The sequence below is a fragment of the Lepisosteus oculatus genome, chromosome 12 (assembly GCF_040954835.1).
Source record: "Lepisosteus oculatus isolate fLepOcu1 chromosome 12, fLepOcu1.hap2, whole genome shotgun sequence".
Lineage (NCBI taxonomy): Eukaryota > Metazoa > Chordata > Actinopteri > Semionotiformes > Lepisosteidae > Lepisosteus > Lepisosteus oculatus.
Genome location: NC_090707.1, coordinates 2,034,042 through 2,056,216, shown reverse-complemented (window position 1 = coordinate 2,056,216; position 22,175 = coordinate 2,034,042). Strand labels below are relative to the sequence as shown.

Here is a 22,175-nt window from a genome sequence, read left to right as displayed (position 1 = left end):
ATGCGTCATGTATATATATGTGTATGTGGATCCACAAAAACAGCCAATGAAGTGTGAAATTCATAGTAAAAGTTTAATCGCTTCAGCAGGCAAAGATAATTGATAACTATTAATCAAATAAAAAGTAATATGTTGGTGTTATTTGAAATACAGTATGTAAGAGACAAAATAAAAGCATACAGAACCAGTTCTTTGCAATACCAATGATTAAGACCTATTTAATGATTGCTAAGCAGAATACCATGGCACTTGACTATCTGCTGATCCATCTTAATTTCTGTTATTATAATGCTTGATCATATTAACACTCCACTTCACTTCAGTGTTTCAAGTACACTATAATAAGATATAGCAAAGTTAAACCATTCAGAAAGATGCACTTTAAAGGCTCTTATTAGATTAGTAACTCTCCGCAGTTAAAAGAATTTTAATAGCATATTATTGGGGACATTATGACACCAGGTGTGACCTTTGGGAACTCAGCCTTTTCTTGCAAGTTTATTGTGAAGTATGTGAGGACAGAGGCCTTTGGCACCAGACCCCATCCTGGTCACTGGTGCCCAAGGGAAACATGGTGCCTTATTGCTGAAGGGCCCCTTCCAGGCATCCTTGTGTCTATACCCAAGTGCACACGTGTTCTCGATATTAAAAGCTGTCAGCTCGCTGCTATTAAAGGTATCAGATATTTTTTATTAGATTATCATGGTGATAATAATGTTTTCTGTACTGTATATCCGCCATACAAAGAAAGAATTGAAGTAAAATGCTCTTAAAGCTACAATTTATGTTACTTTAGAAAACTGCTGTCCAGTTAGTTTTCACCTCTTCAAATGTTAGAAAACAGCATTCTTCTCATGTGCTGAATACACCATGCACTTTCCCACTCTGTCCGATGACAGGTGTAGTTACCTCTTTTATCTTCAAACTTTTGGTATGCCTTTTCCTTTTCCTAACATTCTTTCATAAGTCTTATTGTAATGAAGTAATCCTCATTCATATTGTTTTGTCTGCATTATTTATTCTGTGTATTTGCTTCTAAACACATGTGATCACACTAACAGCAGACTCCGTGTAGTCCTGAGGGCTCCCGTGATGATAACTTTTCCATAGTGATATGACAGACAAAACACGACAACTGGGTATATCTATTTTTTTTTCTTGAATTTGTTTTGGTAAAGCTAATTAACAGTACAATACAGCTACCGAATTAGAAACAATCCCATTCTCTCGAATGGCTTCTTCCTCCCATCCCCAAAACCCTCTCAGGACAGAGTCCAGAGGATGCCTGCCCCCAAAATACAGCTAAAACGTCCCCATGTGATGTGAAAAATGGAACCCGTTGCTCTTTGAGGGCACAAAACACAACCGGGGTGTCAAATGAGCACCATTAGGAAAAATCTCCAAGTAGTCAAATAATTTCTGCAGATAACGTTCGGTAATTACTTGATAATCAGGATTTTTACAGTTGAGGAGTGAACTGGAAGCTCTTTGTCCCAGGGAAGCACATACTGTAGATACACATTACCGAAAAATAGAAAATTGTTCACAGAAAATTATAACGCAATTGGATACTGAACTCTACAGTGATAGTTTGTCTTTTATGACACTTGTGAGAATTCCCATATCACACGACTGGGGGAACACAAAGAGATATCCACCAATCGAGTGTGGTTACATTGCAGCAGGTCTTACAACGTTTGCTCAGGACTATAGAACTTGAGGGCGTCTGTTTTATATGTGATCTCTGGATGCCTGGTCCCTAAAGCTTCTTGCCTGCTGGCTACAGCCCTTTTCACACCTCTTCTGTGCCTTTCGCTGAAGGTTTCAGCGGGGCGAATTAAAGCTCCTCGAGGCCAACAGGCACCGAATGTTGAAACTGCGCATGCCTGAGGTTCCGCTAGTAGATGTTCAGTCTGGAGCCTGCAAAGGAAACATGCAAAAGAATGAAAAATTGAATCCATCTTGAGTCTTTGCATGCCAGAGTTTGGCTTTGCATTTATGATGGGACAGTGCTTAATGAAGGTAAAGAATGTGTTTATGGCAGCTCTTGAACTTTGATTTCGGGTGTGTGATTTCGATTAAAGGTGACAAGACCTTAATGATTCCCTTATGCTTTGCCACTGCTTAGAGCCCACTAATCCTGAGTCTCATTAATTGAGTCAAACGTGTGCCAACAGACCTTGTAAGAATCCATCATTCAGCGTTCTGCAATATGTAGAAAATAACGCAACTCTATGATATAGACTTTTTGTTCTCCAACAGATTCACATGAAAGCACACCCATTTGTGGAGTACATAGTTTTAAAACCACATTTAACTGTTTGTTATTTATTAGAATTATCAAAGTATACGTTTTCGGCTCTTTTGTTGTTCAATTTATTTATTGTATCAGAAATAATTCGGCTTTAGGGTTTCTAACAAAATGTAAAAATTCTGGCTACATATTTTCTTGACGGGAAGTTAATTTGGACTGATCAGAAACCTCTAAGAATAGAGATTTTCGTGCAGGTATTTCCTGGAACTGCTTTTTGTCTGTCGTGTCTGCTCTATTCTTTCTCATCACTGTCCCCTGCATGCTTGTGATGTGTGCATTCCTGAAGACCACATAATGGTCTGTTTTATTCACCAGATTAAATAGTTTACATGAAACCCTTTTCCAATGTTGATGGGAGCAGAATCTGCACAATCATTTCCTTTTTATGTTTTTATTTCAATGCATTTATATTTCCCTTCAGGATCAATAAAGTCTTATCTATCCATAATGAAATCAGAAACTTGTTTTCATTTCAGCATTCCCATTCAGAATATAAAACAATTCTATACAGGTGACAGGTGGTAATTTAATTGTTCACTTTTTCAAACCCTACTAATGTGGCTTTCAAAACATTTCTCTCTTATTACATCTAACTCAAAAAGTTCAGTTTTTGTTAGGATCTGGTAAAATATGTCTTGTGAGAACTATGTAAGTGCTCATACCTGTTACAGTTTATGTAAAGCATAGTTGACGTTTCAAAGCCATCTATTGTACCAGATAAGAAAGAATCACTGTATCATAAATTTACATATGAAAGCACAGAAAGAAAAGTTACAAAATTAAAGTTGGTTCATTGCTCATCTTCAGAATGTACATGGACATATTGCTATACTAAGCAATCATCAGTCTGGCATTTATCTTGTGATACTAAGACTTGATCATTCTTAGTGTGTGTTTTTCTAAAAAAATATTTTAAGGGTATTTAATAATATATTATTATTAAGACATTTAATTTGTTCTGAATCATACTGAGATTTAACTATAGTAATATAAAAAATGAATGTTAAACATATTTTGATGTATTGTTAATTCCAACATCATCAAAGTCGACTTCTGTTGAACAGCATACCCACTGTTAAACAGAAGGTAACACTGGAAAAGTATTTCAAAAAGTGGAACCTAAGTATTAGCATCTACCTGATGATTGAGGCTTAGCTCTAATAAATGAAATTTTCAGCACCTTAATGTTGAATCATTTATGGAACAGAACCACTGAGCGAATGCGTCACGCTATTGAAAGTTTCCCAATTTCTTTTGTAGGTCGACACGGATCAGTTTTCTTGGGCCGCTCTGTGTAAGAAATTCAGGTCTCTCCTTGCAGCAGAAGCCAGAGAAGATTTGTGACAGATGGGGCTAAGTCACAAACTTGCAGCCTGAGGCAAAATCTGCCGAACTTTGCAGAGTGTGCCCATATTTACCTGATCAGAGACGGAGAAAGAGGAAAATCTGCAGAGGAAGCTGAGCCTGGCTGCTTGTCATAGCTGACACAGAGCCATCTGCCACAAACCTGTGGCGGCCTCAGATCTCCATTCCCTGCCACCACCCCAGCCCAAATTAAACACAGATTCATAGAGACGTTATGATGGCTACACATGTCCCCAGCTTCACATGCAGAAGACTTTAAAAAAATGTATAACCACACTCATGTATCCCATATGTGGTGCCACATTGAATTTCCGGTCGAATCTGTTTTTATCCTTTGTACTGGATGACATGGTGCCGGAATTCTTTCTTTCTCCGACATGATGGCAGCCAAACTGCAGCTTCAATCGCTTGCACTTGGCTGCATTTCTACCTAGGTTGCCAGGTTATCGTTGCGTCCTCAGAGGGCCGCAGGGGCTGAAAGGAGGATAAGAGTGCTTCTGGACTAATTGGGCAGCCATCCATGAATTGTTTTTCAGGCGAGAGGGCCGCTTCAGCACTTGCCTTCTTTGCAAATTAATGACTCTGGCGCAGGGGTTTTTAAGTGAAGGTATTAATAAGGGGTCTGGCAGGTATTCCCATGATTCACAGTGTTACATTTGCATTTAATTAATCTTAAAGAAAGCTGCAAGATAAACAGCTGTAATTCAGACTCGCTTTGGGAATATGCTACATGGTGCCACCTATCTGATGAAATCGTAGTCAATATGTTTGTTTTTATTTTTCCTTCATGCTGTTGAGCACACTACTACTCCAGCAGGCACGTAATGATTCATTATTTATTTAGTTTTTTTTACCCAGTCAGGCTTTAACAAAATATAGGTGACATAAAATAATTGTCAAATAATTACCAAATCAATTAAAAAGAAAAGCAGGTTGAAATGTTATATTTTGATGTTCTGTGTTCTATGGAAAGAATTCATAGTAATATAGATTTCATAGTAACTTTTATTTGATTTTAATATGCTAAATAAGTGTGTCGGGGGTATACCTGTCTAAAACCTATGTGGGGTTTCAGAGTTTATTAGTTAAACTAAATAACAATGGTGTTTCAAGGGTGGTTATGCTGAGAGTGTGTAAAGCCATGAAAGGAGGTTTTCTAGCCCTTCTGATGAGAATATGTATTTCACTGAAAAATGAATAGTTCTGTACATACAGTGCTTTAATGGAAAAGTGCAGTTTTTTAAAAACGTGATTAAGAAAGTCATGCTAAAGCGTACAGATCCATTAAAGGTGTATATGGCGCATATACATTTTGAGAAATACTTTTTACATTGTACTGAATATCCCACAGGCTACTTGGAGTCACGATACAGCCTCATCCTATAGAAATGAGCTCATCTGAGGCTCGCTAGCCATTAAAAAAAAAGGGGAGACGAGACGTCTTTAAAGTGGATGTACTTTAGCTGCCAGCGAATGCAGCAGTCTCAACTGCTGAAATTCTAAATCTAATTAAAGAACAAAGGTGTGTTGTTGCGGCGATCAAATCGGTGTCCAGCTTCTCAGCTACACCTTTCAGCCCCTGCTTTGCAGATTAATTAACACATGCTCCTTGAATAAGGCAAGTGGAGACCTTGCATTCTCTGATACCTCACAGCTGTGTCACAGCACACAGATTTCAAACAGGAAAGTCAGGCAGGCAGCAGTATCGTTAGAGGCATAGCTTTCTTCTAAGCATCTACTCTCCTTATAACGTGTCTCATTTTTGTCGCTTGCAGCTATGTTCTCTGGCTTTCAGATTTAGTTGGCTTTTTTTTGTGCTCTGGAACGCTAATGGTATGACACCAGGCCAGGAAAATATAAGCAATATTAAAGCAAGTGAAAAAAAAAAAAAGAATCTTGGCTAGATAAGACATAATGAATTGCTTCAGTTTAAGTAATTTTAAACTTTAAAAAAGAAATGTTTATATGTAATGATGTTTGTGAGGGGGGTAGAATGTGCTTAACCATGGTATTAATAGACTTTGCCGAGGTTACTTGGGCCCCTGGGTACATCGCAAAACTGTCCTCCTACACGATCGAGCGCGCAGCTGCAATTTAGCCCCAGGCACACCTACCCACAGTCACTATCTAATGCATTTTACATTTTCACAGATGAAAAAGAGGAAAAAAGAGGAGGACTTTGCTCTCTTTGTTCCCTTTGTGTCCTACGTCAGCTGACACATGGAAACTGTAGTGTAGGGTTTTGTTTGCCTCTAATCTGTAATTAGGAATTCTGTGTACAGGGCGCTGGCATTGTGGCTGCCTTTCGAGTTGACAAATATTACTAAGGGATCATGGTAGTTGAACGCTGAAACTAGAATAATTATGTTACTAAGGCGCTATTTGGCGTAATTTGAATGATAAATAGCCCAGATTTTAACCCTTTTATTTATGCCTTTGAGCTTTTGTCATGGTGGAGACGGGTAGAAGCCAATTTCTTTTCATGCCTGTAGAGTTGAAGCTTTGCCTCTAACAAAAAGTTATACAAATGTTCTGAAAATGCTGCAGAATCTTTGTTGAATATTTTGTGAGTATTTTGTATGAACTATGAAGTTTTTGTTGAGAAAACAATTAATAAAAATATAGTTTTTCCTGAACTCTGAGGTTTGTTTTTTTCTTTAATTTAATTTCCCACATTAATATGCACATAAAAGCATACATGCAGATTTGTAAAAACAGCTAATCTAGGGAGTCTGTTCTGGGTTTATGTTTTGAAATGGTATTTGTGGAGTTTAAAAGGTTGCATCAAGTGTTTTCCTCAGATCAGTTTTAAAGTGGGGATTGACAAAACTACATATTTCTAGAACATAGGCTTAGTATCATAAATTGGTTTGTTTGGTAGATTATACCAACTAAAAAAAAGGTGAGCTCAGCTGCAGTTGTCTTTATTTTTAATTTATTGGAAGGTAGTTCCCTCCATGCCATCTGACATTTTTTACGTTATTTCTTGAAAATACTTGTATCTGAAATCCTCAGGATTTTTCCATCTCATGTGTGGCTTTTTTGCAAATATAAAAGTACTTTGAAACCTAAATGTTCTAAATTATCTCAGGCAAAATCTGCAAAGTTTTCCTTGAAGCAAGTCTGAAATGCAGACCGCCTTTGAACTGGACTTCAGGAATCCATTCATAACCCCTATAAAAAAGAATTATAGTCACAGTTCTGGAGGGAAGCTTAAACTGATAAGACTTACATAAGAACACCCATTTGAGTGAATAAATGCATAAATCAGAGAATAAAAAAGGCTAATCAAATACATGCGGTTTCTTTGTAAAACAATAAGTGATTGGCACTCTGGTTTTTAACACAAGTAAAGCACTTGGTCGTTCATGCCTCACTGATAAAAGTCACGGTGGTGGGTGAAACAGGGAGGCAGCTTTGTCTGAGTCCTGAAGACAGGCAGTATAAAAGTGAGACCCCTCTGTGTCAGAAAGTCCTAGTCTTGAAAGCTGTTTCACGGTTTTTACTCCTGTCTAGAGATTCGTCTCCCTGTGAATGAGAGGCACTGGATTGCACAGATACAGTGCTGCTCATAAGACTCTGCTGTCCCACATGCAGAAGAGGAGGTTGAGTCCCTTGTAAAAAAAAAAAAAAGAAGCTGCCAAAATGGCCACAGAGGCAGTTTCATCCCTGAGAACAAACTGACACCAGACAACCTGAACAGCTGCCAGCTTCGTCAGGATTTCAACTTCAGGTGATTGAAGCGGATCTTTAAAGGGACGATCGAGGTTCGCTTGAACTGTGAATCCGATGGACGCAGTCGGACCAGATCAACTGTCCTGCTAATGTTTCCGCGCTGAGTGACCTCTGCCGTTCATCCTTACTGCCGGCACTGGTGACGAGGGACTTCCAAATTACAGCCCTGGCACAGCCGCCCATCTCACGCAGCTCCTGATTCAGTGTGGAGACTGACAGTGCTTTTCAAAGTGCCAACAAATCACAGTTTCTATCGGAACAACTGCCGGTTCCCTTGTGTTTTTCCGAGAGGTGTTCCGGAGATGCTGGCAGTCACACTCAGATATCACCTTCTTTTGACCGGAATTCAGCTTCCCTGGGGAGGATTTCCCATCTGTTTTCCATGCTCCGTACACCTGTCTTACAAACTGCTTGGTTAGGAGGGCCGGTGGTCATGCTGCTGTGTGTGCAATGGTGGCAGGCATGAACCCACCACTGCAGAAACTGCTCCGACAGAGTAACACGAGTTAAACCACATTGTTCGTTGTTCTGTGTCAATTTTAAATTGTCACAGCAGATCTGACCTTGTGACGTGAACACCTTATTTTTATCAGCAGTGGTCTATGAGAAGTCTGCAAATGTGTTGTGTTGCGAGGGTGGGGTTAAATGGCTTCTGAAATCTGTATTTCCTGGATAATATTCGGGAACAGCACTGCATGTAGGCTTATTAAGATTCTGCTGTTTTGAGTGATGGATCTTTATCTTTTTATGTACTTACAAACATCTTAAAGCTGCACCTTTCCACTCCAGTTTTTCAAAGCTAATGTGTTTCTTTCCTAAACCTGAAGTATAATATTTTGAATACAAGGAGTTCTTTGCCTTACAACTTATACAAGCAATCCTATAAAAACCATCTCTCTGTCTGCAAATGTGCTGAAGTGTTAACTCTAATTTAATGCTAACACATATTCAGTCTTTTTAAAAAAGGAGTCTGTGTTTAAACACCATGAAAGATTTTCTTTTCAGTATTATTTTCTTCCACCTGGTAGTTATAGAGAGAAATAAGGGAATTAATACAATTTCTCTCATCCTAAGTGAGAGTGTCAGACTGATTCCACTGTGCACATAGCAGCACTAAAGCTTGGAGAAAAATCACTGGGAGGAAAAGCTGAAGCCCAGTTAAGGGGAAACTTCTTTTAACTGTATAATAGTAGAGAACAGTACAAGTCGAGCAGCCGTGTGACAAATTCGGACCCACACAGCAGAGTGAGCTTGCGTCTGCGTGTAGTACAGTATACGGTTGTGAGCTTAACAGCGCAGCGAGCATCAGCTGGAAGGTGGACCTGGCTCTCACTGACAACACCGCAAGCTTACGGGCCCACTGGGGGCGCTGTAGTCCTGTCTACCCAGCACAGTGACACTCAGCCACCTAGGGAGCACTGTCACAGTCAGCTAACGATACTCCAGACGCTCAATGGCCGTGTCTAGAGCACTGGGGCTCATCTTGTACTCTAAATGAGCCCCATGCTATGTTTTGACAGCCAGATCCTGGAGGTATGTTTTGTTCTGATTTATTTCCTTTCTGTGTGTGGTTGTTTTTAGAACTAAATTATGCTTGCAGACCCTCTTGGTCCTATACATCTACTTAATAACATCTATGAACATTGTCATTTCAAGAAGTAATTAATCAGGTGGTAATTTATATATGCTATAGTGTTAGCTGCTAAAATGTAGCTAACTTTGTATTTTTTAATTAACAAAATTAGCCCATTAAACAGCTGTTTTTTTTTTATTCTGTCTTATAGTCCCTATACTCAAAGTAGATTATTACAACATAAAAACTAGCAGTGTTTATTGCTTCTTGAGTTATTTTCTACATTTTTGAAGATTCATAAATGGTGTTTCCATAAACCTGTGCATATTTTGACTGCATTTAATTTTATTTGTGAAATTAACGCTGGTAGCTTTCAGTGAGGTGAACGGTGAAATAAAATGTAATATATCAATATATCATAATTACAAATAAAATCACTGACATTTAATTTAAGCAAACACGGGCTATGGTAATTCATTTTACTTATTTCTTTTTTAGTAAAGAGAAATGCTGGGTCCTTGAGGGAACTGATTACTTTTTCTGTACCCTGCTGCTACTAATAGAGTCAGTTTTAGTTTAGCCTTTGTTCTGTCTGTTACAGGCTTCAAACTAAAGGGTCTTTGTATTAAGTTTTTAAAGTTACATTACAAAGGGGTTTTAAGATTTCCCAATGGAATTTTATTTAACGGCAGCTTTTGATCTCAGATCTTCTAGGGGACTGCTGAAACCCTTACCCAGTCCAGAGCTCCCTCTCTATTGGAATCTAAAAAGACCCACCTGAAGGACTTAACTCTCTCCGTCATCTTTAGTCTTCCTCCAGAGTGACCTATTCATATAGACAGAAGGGGGTCGGGGGCACCTTTTGTAATCCTTCTTAAGGAGCCCAAGGTGTCCTCTGCACAAGGTCCACAGCAAAGGAAGTAAAAATAAAGGGGCAGCAACCTATGTGACTTATTTCTTGCTATCTTCAGTCGCAGAAGGAGCACAGGGAGCAGCTTAATGCAGCATGGTACCTAAATACCTTTTGGACATAAGAACTCAATAAAGGAACTTTCATTGCATCCATTACCCCTACTGCAGTGCATAACAAATTAGATTTAATAGGGTTCCTTTCCCCCACAGTCATTTTTGCCATTTGCTTTAAAATTTCAATTTAGTGCCTAATGCTCGAATTTCCTATAATGTATTATATTGCTATATTATACCAATTACACCAACTGCGAACATTAAATTAAAAGCATTAGTGCAATATTAGGCTGTAGATCAGCCGTTTGAAACAGGTTTCGTTCAAAGCAGTAGGCAAGTAATACCATGGAAATTCAGTTGAATGAGTTAAAATATATAAGAATTGTGCCCTGTTCTTATTCATGGAATATGCAATATATGATCATGATCAGATATCTAGGAAGGTTGCTTTGCTATTGTTTTAAAATAATTTGCTTTTTTTCCCTTTGTTTACTCTATTAGAGGTTATTCAATATTTTTAGTGATAAAATTTAATTTATCAACAACTATTTAAACCTGAGATTCTATTCAAAGATGTTGTACAACCACTAGATACCAGAATTCTCTGTTTTACATTCACAAATGTTTTTCAGACATAAAACAAACGCTGCACATGTGTCTTACGAATGCCTAAATTTCCCTTTTTTTATAGGAACCCACCAAAATTTTCTATTGCCTCCGGAAATCTCCTCAGGAAGCTGTGCTCCGCTTCTGAGACCCTGAGAAACATTTTCCAACTAAGATAAACAGGTGCTTATAATGTGTGTGCCTGTAAACAAACACTACTCAGATAGCTCTGCAGCCTACATTCTGAATGAACGAAAAGCCTTTGATCCTGCCAGCAGCCTTCCTCCTTTCAGCAGCAGTTTCAGAATGACTAGGTTGCTTTCCTGCACACAACCAGTGAAGACCCTACAAAGCACCAAGACAAAACTCAGTTGTGCCATTTAGCGAATGGAATAGTGTGACTAGGGCTTGCTAGATGTTTAATTCTGGTTTATGATGTAATTTCCCTTCCTCTCATGGCAATGGGTTTCTCTTCAGCTCCGGCCTTTGCCTATGGGCACTGGAGGCTCAAACCTCAGTCAGGTTTTCTCAGCTCAGCCACAAACTGTCACTTTATCTGTCTGGAACTTTTTTGTGTCTGAGTGCTGCAGAGGTTTTTCTGATTATTGTTTTCATGAACTAGGGATATTTCGTCATTTGGTAAAGGACTGTATGACAGTAAAGTAAAACATGCAACTGCAATGTGTAGCAATGGGCCTTAGTCACAGTGCTGCCATGTTGCAAAGGAGAACTAGCAGGACAAGTGGTGTTGATGCAATAGCCATGACCCATTGCTACAGGTGGACAATAAGTTAGGGTTAAAAGCACAACACACATGAGCCTTCTTGACTGCATTCCATTCAAGTGTGATTGGGAGTTGAAAGCAATGCAAATTATCCTTGAGTTTTTTAAATCCAGGACAAAGTCACACATTTCAGTTGATGCAGCAGTAAACAACTAGCGCACTCATACATGAACCATTTGTCGCCTACTTGTTTCTGATTAGCGATATGGAGTCTGACAGTGCAGGCCCTGGAAGAAGCAGAATGGTCTTCACCAGTCACAACGGGCTAGCTCCCCATCAGTGATGTCTACAAATGTCTGCCTGGCTTAGACCTAGCCAGTTGACTGAGGACCTTGCTAAATCCATCACGAAGAGGCCACAGCCTCCGTGAAGCCTGCATGTATCAATGGGTCTTGCAAAATAGCCAACACTGCAGCTGTGGGGGAAAGCAAGTGATGAATCAAATCATTGAAGAGCTCCCTCTGTCCAGACTTGACAGTGGCCCCAGGAAAGTGAATACTGCTGCCGAATCAGCTGTCACTTAGGTTCATAGATTCTCGAATTAGCTTAAATGATATTCTAGATAAAACATTTATAAAATACTTTAATAAGTATGGTGGTAAATTAATAAACAATGCTTATTACTCAAAATAACTGTTTCAAATGAGGAGTTTTCTCATTAATTGTATGCATGCATTTTAGGTGTGATTTATATATTATTACATGTAGTTCTTTGTTTAAGCAAACTTCTAGTACCTGCCTCCATGCATACAGTATATTCTCTCTTCTTTAATAATATAGTATCTGGACTGAGATTTGTGCCACCTGTCCAGCTGTTGATTCGTGTCACAATAAAAGACCCCTTAGATTAAACACAGTATGTCAAAGGGGAATACTTATTAAGGCTGTAATATGCTAGTAAGTAAAGGGATTAATTACACCTTTATCTTGTCATGTCACATTAAAGTTGACTTAAAATTCCTTTTACATTTAGTGCCACTGGCTATTTTCCTCCATTATAACCTTGTACAAATATTGCTCATCCTGTCTTTCTGCTGTGTACTCACAAGCGGCTTGGGGGACATGAGAACTGAACATACCTGTCACCTATGACACCTGTCCTCAGGGTCTGGAATCCAGCAGGTTTTTTACGTCTCCTTAAGTTATCAACAGCTGTTCACCTGGGAGAAGTGTTACATTGATCCTGTTAAGGTTTAACTGAACTGATGTATCCCTTCTACACAGCCTTAAGGTTTTGAAATTTCAAAGAAAAAATAATAATGAACATAAGAAAGCTTGCAACCAAGAGGAGTCCATTCAGCATGTCTGGCTTATTTGGTTTTTAGAAGCTGTTTTGTCAAGAACGCACACAAGTGAACAACATCGGTGTTAACCTGTCGACAAACACATGGATATGGACAGGGTGTGCAGAAGAAGGCTTCAAGTCTGTGGGCCACTGGAAGCCTTTCCGTGGCAAAGGTCATCTGTACAGATGTGATGGATTACATCTGAATGAGAAGAGCACCAGTCGTCTTGATGCAAGGATCCCAAAAGAGATCCAGAAAGTATTCAACTAGAATGGAAGGAGGGAAAAGCTAGAGCAAATCAGAAGGTTCAGGTAATTGAGTGCTGATACCTAAATCACTGATGTCTACCAATGCCTGCCTGGCTAAATCACTGATGTCTATCAATTCTACCAGTGCTAGAATGCTTGGTGCTTACCTGCTAGAAATATTAGAAACAAATTAGATTATATAAAAGCTACCACATTCGTAGGCAACTATGATGCAATTGTAATCAAAGAAATGTGGCTAACCAAAAACAAGGGAGATGAATATACTGTAACTTGAGTAGATGCGCAGAATCTGAATCCGTGTGAGTCAGACTAAAAACAATCTGAAGGTATAAAGCTATGAATGTGCTGTAGACAATCAAAGGCAGAGGTGAATTATAATTCAACACAATAATGAAATCAAGAATTTTATGGGAGACTTCAATTTTTTTCCCACCTTCTTCAAGTTCAAGTCAAGTTCAAGTTTATTGTCATTATACTGATACACAAGTATATGGTATAACGAAATGCTATTTAGCTAGCTCTCAGACGGTAAGTAGTACAAAAAAAACAACAGTACAATTGTTGTTAAGAAAAGAAAGACAGAGACAACAGGCAATGTGCAAGAAAACAACAGTTGTGTGAAAGAACAGAATGAAATAAAGGATACAAACTGACGGGGAGTGAACGTCTTGACGTGAGGTAGAGGTAGATTTCAATGTGCATTTGAGTGTTGATAAAGAGAGAAGGCATTTTAAGGGTTAAGGGTAAGAGGTAAGAGAGGCTGGGAGTTTGATAGTGAGGGGTCTCTGAGTGGTAGTCTGGGCCCGAATGCTCCGGTACCCTTTTTCAGATGGTAGAGGATCAAAGAGTCTGTAGCTGGGTTGTGTGGGGTCTTTGATGATGCTTAGAGCTTTCCTCAAGCACCGTCTGTCATAAATGTCCTGGATGGATGGGAGAGCAACCCCAGTGGTGGACTGGGAAGTTTTCACCACCCGCTGTAGGGCTTTGCTGTCAGCAAAGTGTGCTTTCTTTAGTGTATCTGTAAAAGTTAGTGAGGATCTGAAGAGATATCTTAGCCTTCTTCATCCATCTTAGGAAGTACAGGCGCTATTGCGCTTTCTTAATCAGACAAGTGGCGTTGAGAGACCATGTGAGGTCCTCGGTGATATGGATGCCAAGGAATTTGAAGTTACTGTCCCTTTCCACTTCAGTCACGTTGATGTGGATAGGGGCATGACCGTTTGGCAGTTTTCTGAAATCAACAATCAGCTCCTTGGTTTTGCTGACTTGGGTGAGGGTGAGGTTGTTTTCTTCACACCACTTTGTAAGGAGATTGACCTCCTCCCTGTTGGCCCTCTCATCATTGTCTGTGATCAGACCTACAACTGTGGTGTCATCAGCAAAATTGATGATGGAGTGGGTCTTCTTCCCTAGTTTGTTGAAGCACCTAAAAGACGAAAATGCTTATATTGCTGTCTTCTTTTCTAACTTATTTTTTCAAGGAAAATATGACCATAATATGATGTACGTTGCATTATACTTTGACACTGTGCAGATAATAGTTCAAGTCAAAATATACAATTTCAGGAATGCATACTGTGAAGGAATGAGACAGAGCACAAGAGCTGTGAAAAGAACAGTGATGTTTGTGGAGAATGGATGAAAACACTTTAAAAAACTTTGCTTGAAGCACAGAACAGATTTATCCCAAGAGTGAGTCATCTGAATGATAAAAACAGCTCAAATGGTTCAACAGATCAATTAGATCATTAAAAAGATCCACTACATTTAAAAAAAATAAATTACCAATTAAGCACAGGTGAAAAATAATATAAGGATGGAGAAGGTAGCGATAAAAATAAATAATGCAATCGATATTGGAATATCTAATAAAAGTAGAAAAAAATTGTAAAAACCTAAAAGAATGAAGGAAAATGTAGTTTTTACACAATGAAATGGAAATGGCTGAATCACTAAATGAACATTTCACTTGCATGTTCAGTAAAAAACATGCCCCAGGCAGCAGAAGGTCAAAGTTCTGTATTAAAAAGTAAAAACATAGAAGGGGAAAACATTTTTCAGGCACTAGACGCACAAAAAGTTTAGTACATCTCCAGGGCCTGATGGCATCACATAGTAGTATTTAAACAAGTGGTTTTTCACAGTCTTTCAACAGCTGTGCCAGACAGGAGTGGTACCCATGGCCTGGATAACTGCTATATAGTGCACATCCGTGCAAAGAGTGACAAAACTGAACAAAGTAACTGGAACAAAACTGGATCATAACCTACATGGAAATGAGATCCTATAGGATAGTCAATGTGGATTCTAAAAAATCTAAAATATCTAACTTTTAAATGTCCTTTAAAAAAGCAACAACAGTAATACACACATAATGATTATCTAAATACGCAGATGTGGAGTATTTAGATTAACAGTAGGTTATTTATAAAGTATTAACTAAAAATGGTAAATATTTAGGGAAATATTGTACACGTGATTGGACTGATGGAATTGCTTGATGGATAGAAATAGAGGGCACAGGTACGAGATGAATGTTCAAATTGGGTGATATACTGTAATTAGCAGAGTACCACAGGTATCTACTGTTCTTCCTAATTTAAATAAATGATCTAAACTGTTACTAAATTACTAAACTATTCAAGATTACATATGATGGCAAAATATTAAGATAAAAATTATGAAACCATGAAAAGAAATTCAAAAAGATTAAGACAAAATACAACTGGAAACTGGAAAACTGGAAATTTGTAACATTTGTTATGTTCAGAAAGTAGGATCTGAGCATCAAATACCATTTCTAACATGGGTTTAATCTATATAGTAAAGTCCTCAGCTAACTAAAATCCAAAAACCCTCGGCCAGAGTAGGTTTCACCTCCTGCAACTCTGGGAAACAGCCTGGCTTTGAATCCAGCAACTTCCAGGATCTTTGACACATCTTGCCCCCCAGAATCATCAATCTTATCAGACAAGCCTTCCACAGAGGCTGTAATGAAATCTGACTTTTTATAAGAAGAGTCTGAATGAATGAATCCCAAGCACAAGTCATGCACTCTATAGAAAGAGTAGCCCGTCAGTTTTGTAAAGCAAAATTAAATGAGCATCCAATAAAACTAAGGAAATTAATAACTTACAGGTGCAATAACTAAAGTTCTCAGGAATTAGCGTAGGAGTTGCAGGGACATATTTTTATCAATAGTTTGATCACAGGCAGAGTACTTTGGAAGTCACAGGCTAGTAGCATATGTGACCACTGTTGGAAAAGCAGTCTGTGCATCTGTGATGCATGCTTTGCACCTGGTGGGAAATGCTGTCTTGTGGGAGTAGGGCATCTGTTGAATCTCATCTCTCAAGAAAGAGGTTGCTCCACAAGCAGCATGAGGATGTGTGCTATCTGGTTTGAATGATTGTCATCTATCATTATAATTGTGCAGTGACTAAACACTCCTGTCCAGGCTTTCGCACTTGAACATTCTGCGCATAAGTACCGCACTCTCTGGGCTTGGACACAGAGTTGGCTCAACTACTGATGAGCCCATGTGAGGTGATATCGTCCAGTCTGGCATTGTTCAAAGGCATGAGGAGGTTGTCCTCTTGATAAGGGGGGCGGAAATTGTCCCCTGTGTTTTCTTTCTTGATTTTTTTGTCAGGTTTGATGTTGAACAGATTAAATCACCTATTCACCTGTGTCTGTTCAAGTTGCTAGAAAAGTGTTGAGTCTTTGTGCATCAATATAACTCAAATGTATCACAGATATTAACTACCAAAAGTGTTAAAGGGACTGAATAGATTTCTCTCATTTGTAACTGTTCTTATGTTCTTATACTGTACACAGTGATAAAGCACTTTTGGTGCTCTGTATGATCAAGTTGGTATCCTTAGTGTGTCTGAGTTTGATTATCATTTGAATTGAGCATTTAGCACTGGGAGAAAAAAACATTTCCTCCTTTTCTCATGTTTAAGCTGGTCCTTTTTAGTATTGTTGTATTTCCATTTGAAGATAATGAAACCAATCTTTCAGTATCAAATGCTTTATCATCCATCTTCACTGGTTTGTTTGTGGAAGAAAAGCACTGTGGTAGCTACAATCCAAATATATTCTTCCAAACTACTTTACACTTTTTATTTTTTTAATAATTGCAATGAGAAGTTAAATCGTCCTCAAATATTGTTTGATGATTGTTGCTAATTTAGTGAAGAAAAAAACTGTTTGCTTTCTTTTAAACACAGTCATCACCACATCCACAAATTGAGATTAACTAGGCCTGATAAATGCCCACTTCATTTCCAGATGATTTTTGAAATGAGCCAGTGGTCATAAAGTTTAAAGATGCCATCCATTAATGTGTTCTGGGGCATAATGTCATGTTTCTGTACTAGGCTAATGGTGGTGAGTTCTCAATTAGTTGAATATGAATGACAATGTTATTCAACATCATTGTGAAGGACCTTTCTTTCATTTGTGGACTGAAATGTAAATTGTGAATACAAATAAAATATATAAAAATAATATAATCCCTTTGAATTTGTTCAACATATCCATCACCCTCTACCCTCTAGGATATGCAATCTTATAAAAAATGATGACATTTAAATACTAAATATGAAAATTACACGAATTCATAGGACAAATGGATTCTTTAAAATAGAAGGATTTTAAGATTTAACTAGTTTTTGCTACAGCTCTGGAGTGCACTATGTCCCTTCATCTAGAAAATTAAATATAACCGACTATATTGTTTTCGTGGACAACACAAATCAGTGTTTATTTATGTCAGAAACACTTGTGTGATCTGTTTGTGGAAGGACAGCAACTGTATAGTAGTAAAACATGGTAACAACAAACATGATTTTGGCACAAAATCCCATAAAAACCTTTTGGATTCCCAAATTAATGCAAGAATTTAATTGTTGTGAATTTCACATTATTTTTGAAAAAAAAAACATTTTATATTAATTAGGAATTTCACTTAAACATGTCACATTTTTTATGCGTTTAAGTGGTCAAGAAAAACAGGCTATATTTCTTATTTAGAACAATACAAAGTATTTATTTTTTGGTGTTTGTTTATTTAGCAAGAATTTTATGTTGCTCTTCCAGACAAACATAATTACACTGATCCTATTGATCAGTTCTAAATATATGAATCACAGTCTTAGATAAATTAGTAACAGAATTTCCAGTATATGATCTGTCCAAGAAACTCAGCAAAAATAAATGAATCCAGATACTACAGCATTCCAGTAAGTTTCAAAACAAACTTTCCTAGAAGACATATCGAAAAAGTTTTTTCAATTTATTAATCATGAAGCAAAAACAGACATCAATTATCTATGTTATACTGTAGATATATTTGTACTGATTTGTCATGTTAAATAATAGTGAATTATGTTGCAAATATAAGATTCAATGCATTATTTTTTCAATATTAAAAAGGAAATAACGTATAAGAATACCAATATGGCCATAGTCCATCAAAAAAAGCATTATAGCTAGACATCTAAGCTTTAACGTTTGGCCTTAATTAGACAACCACTGTTTTGTGATGGGCCAGATTTTTCAAAAAAGTTTATGACCAGTTGCAGGGGTGAAAATTATCAGAGTGACTTTTCAAATGCAGAAATGAAAAGACATGAAAAGATATCAGTTGTTGATGGAGGCCAGCAGGTTTTGATTCAATTGGTGCAATGATCTGTAACAAAATGGTTTAGACAAGTTAAGTTTAGAATTCATAAGTTAGCCTACCGTTCTGTTACAGATGTATGTCCCAGTATACCTGCCCAGTACGGTGTGAAGATCCCAGACTGCCTGGTCTCTGAACACCAGCTGTTTCCAAAGTGGAAAGAAAAGAATAATCTTGAAAACTCCACAGAGCTTTAAAGGTTTCCTAAGAAGACTTACTAAATCAGCAATTCAAGGTAACTAGTGTCATTGAAGCTAGTTCTATGTGCTTTTGTTTTTCACAACTTTCCCAGATTTGCAAACTTCACCAATGTTGTTTTCTATGGCAAGCTATACACCTGCACAATCTGACATGAGCTCTGAAGAGTGAAGCATGGGACGAACCTTTGCTCACTGTTCCATGACCACTGTGTGTCCACTCTGTGCCATCTGCCGGTACTCCGGTCAGAGTCCTCTGTGTTTCCCTGCTTCCCCCTTGAAATTGCAGCTCTAAAGCCCAAGAACCGTTCCCAGTGGACAATGTACAAGTGTTTCCCATCCTCAGAGGAAGAGCCTTTCATTCTATTTTTCTCCACTTTTATTGTTCATGCATGACAGGATGGCACATCTGTGTGCCAACACTTGAAAAAAGAATACTATATGACTGAAATACAATGCAAAGCAAAAATGAATTGTGAATCTACTAACAAGGAATACATTCTCCAATAGTGTATAACAGACAAGGATGCATTCTTAATGAACCTGTATGCAAAGATGTAATGTATGGGATCTAATCACATTTTCAATTGCCTTAACAACTTCAGTTTCTCAGCAACAGCTCTTGGCTGATTTTCAGATACTCAGCTTGTTAGAAAGGGGTGATATTCTAAATGCAGTTGGAGATGTTGGTCTTAAGAGCCAGTGATTAAAATGTGACCCTTTGACTAGAGTAGGGTTTAAGGGCTGTCTGTCTGCACTAGAATTCATTAGAATCCAACATTCTGTAACACTGATAAGATGCTCAGAATTTAGAAGGATATTCTTACAAACTACCATTTGTGCAGCTCTATTTATTGGTCAGTCTGTCCGCCTGTATATATTTGAACTCCAAATATTGAGGATTTGAGGAAACTTTATTTTTTGTTTTGAATAGCAAAAAGTCATATGAAAAAAGGCTCTTTTTTAAAACATTGCACCAGAGTGTTATGGTGAGATCCCACAGTTATGTCTGAAAGCATGTTGGTTTCACTGAGAAGATTGTTTAATTACACATTCAGATTCCGAATGAATTAATTTAAACATAATAGAATTGTGTGGCTATTAACCCCCTCATTATTTCTTATAAAAATGATCAGGTTTGACAAAAAAATGTTCATACAGAAAGAACACCTGTAGTTGCTGGTTCTATTATACAACTTTTGTAAAGAAAAAAACAACAACTCTACAGCCTGCATTAGCATAATTAAATCCACATCAATTAGAAGGCTCAATCACTACTCCTTCTTTCCCTTCATATGCAGATAGTGGCATTTGTCTAAGGTGCTAAGTAACAAAGAGACTTTTAGGAGTTGGAGACTTCTTAGCTGAAAGAACAAGTAATAGGATTTGTATATTGTCCTGGAGGTTCACCTTAAAGCTACTGGAAGTGATTAGTTGTGGCTGCGCTATTCAAAGAGGTACAGTTGCATTTTGCATTTCAATTATGCCAGCATGCAGAGGCCTGCATTAGAGATGTGCATTTTACAACATGCTTCTACTCCAGTTTATCCCCCCTTGTATAATAAGGGTAAACAAAGACCAGCATTGTGACTTTAGCCCTCTTGTTTAACAGGGGACAGCCCAGCTGACCCAGGGTTACCAACAAGACTTCACTGCATGGGGCTTGCAAAAGAGAATTCCACCAGATGAGAAGTGACATGGGGTTCAGGGGTTAATTTGTGTAACAGGCAAATTTGCATACAAATGAAAAATGATGGAATTTCTGTTCTCTGAAACTTTCAATGTCATCTGCATCAAGCAGCCTTCAGCGCTCCCTTGCTGTTTGAAGAATATTCATTACTTCTGAAGCAGGGGCACCTTGTTTGCTATTAATCTCAACTGCAGGTCAATGACTTAATTTGCTAAACTTTATCAGCGGTGCCACTCACTTTTCAGTATTTCTTTTCTTTGTTACTTTTTATAATGTGCTCTTATTGCCTTTCTTCATAAAGAGGGGATAAGCTTTTTAAGCACAACAAAGGCACAGTAACTCTGTTCTCTAAAACAGTTTTGAAGACATAAATGAATTACTTGAGACAGAGTGTATCCAGCCCACTAGTCCTCTCATTCTCAAAACCTATAACTTCTTGAGAGATTTCCTCTCCAATCATTTTTTTCCTTGATTGGATTGATTGTTTTTCTAATCCAAAGAAAATTACTTTGCAAAAAAGGGGCACATAATCATGGCACAAGTGTGACAGTAACAGTTAAGTAACAATTCTTTTTATTCCTCTGGAGTGAATCCACCTTATTTCATCTGTCTGATTCAGACTTCTCGTTCTTTCCCTGTCTTTCCTCTTTTTGTTTCTTTTTTTCTCCATCTCTTTTTCTCTCCCCCTCTGTGTCCCATCTCCTTCCTTCCCTCTCTAAATGCATATGTAAAAGCTGCAGTAAGATAAAGGGTCTGACTCTATTCTTTGTGGAGGGTCTTCTTTTACCTCTTCAGCAACATATTCCATTTCATGTCAAAATCCACATCAGAAGACAGAAGGAAGGTCTCTGAAGTCAGCAGGCCAGGATTTCTGGGAAGCAAGTTGGAATAATATATTCAAATGGCTACAGTACAAATATATTCTCTGGAGAACAATAACCTTGTTCAATGGACCAGTGAAATATTGTGTCGATCACATAACTAATTTTAGTCAATGCAACGAAAGCCCCAATTTTGAAATAGCTCTTGGCCTTACTTTATTTATTTTAGTTTTCATTTTAGTTTTGTCCTGTCTTTTTATTCTTTGAATAGAAGAGCTATTTATCTACTCTCTGTCACCAGTGATGACTTAGAAAAGTGGTGGATGTTCCTTTCAAAAGCATTTATTTTATTAAAAGTTAAAATGTCTTTGGAATAGTCAGTGGGGTTTAATCACTTTGGGATCCTATTTTATATGTGCTCATTCAAAGTATTTATTTACTTATGCTGTTTAATACAATACATTATAAGATGTTGAAAAATGTAAAATAATGCAGAATTGAATAAAAACTTAAGCAGGATATAGAAAGAAAAATTATGAAAACTTCCCGAGAGTCCATCACCCTAAGCAATTAGCAGTGTTGGAATGATAAATGGAAAACATTAGTTTAAACAGTCTACAGTCTCTGTCTTCTGTCTTTTAGGTAAGAAAATACTCAGGTACTACAATAAAAGGAAATTCTTTTTTTTAAACTCAGAGTGCTTATGTCTTAAGCAATATATACAGTTCACAAATATTTTGTCTTCAATTTGAGACAGGAAACTAACCATATTCTTCTGTGAAATATCATTCATTGTAGAGAAAATGCATTTTCTCATTCCATTGCAAGCATAGCTTCGGTTTTCATGCTGGCTCTGAACATCAGCAAAACAGACTCAGAACCT

The 22,175-nt window shown here is 37.7% G+C and overlaps 1 protein-coding gene across 11 annotated transcripts in view; it reads left to right on the top strand.

Moving 5' to 3' along the window:
• The window catches only part of gtdc1 (glycosyltransferase-like domain containing 1), a 238,043-nt gene that overhangs the window by 87,857 nt on the left and 128,011 nt on the right, over window positions 1-22,175 (top strand). For 2 of the 11 annotated variants that reach the window (XM_015358383.2, XM_006636321.3), the window contains one exon: window positions 3,575-6,315. The exons of 5 other annotated variants lie outside the window; for them this stretch is intronic. In XM_015358383.2, the coding sequence (XP_015213869.1) occupies window positions 3,575-3,658 (84 nt within the window). In that variant the 3' untranslated portion in view covers window positions 3,659-6,315. Of the gene's footprint in view, window positions 1-3,574; window positions 6,316-7,195; window positions 9,406-10,644; window positions 11,977-12,668; window positions 17,380-18,659; window positions 18,790-22,175 lie in introns of those variants that run through there. 4 more of the 11 variants (XM_015358375.2, XM_015358378.2, XM_015358374.2 and 1 more) reach the window with 4 other exon arrangements.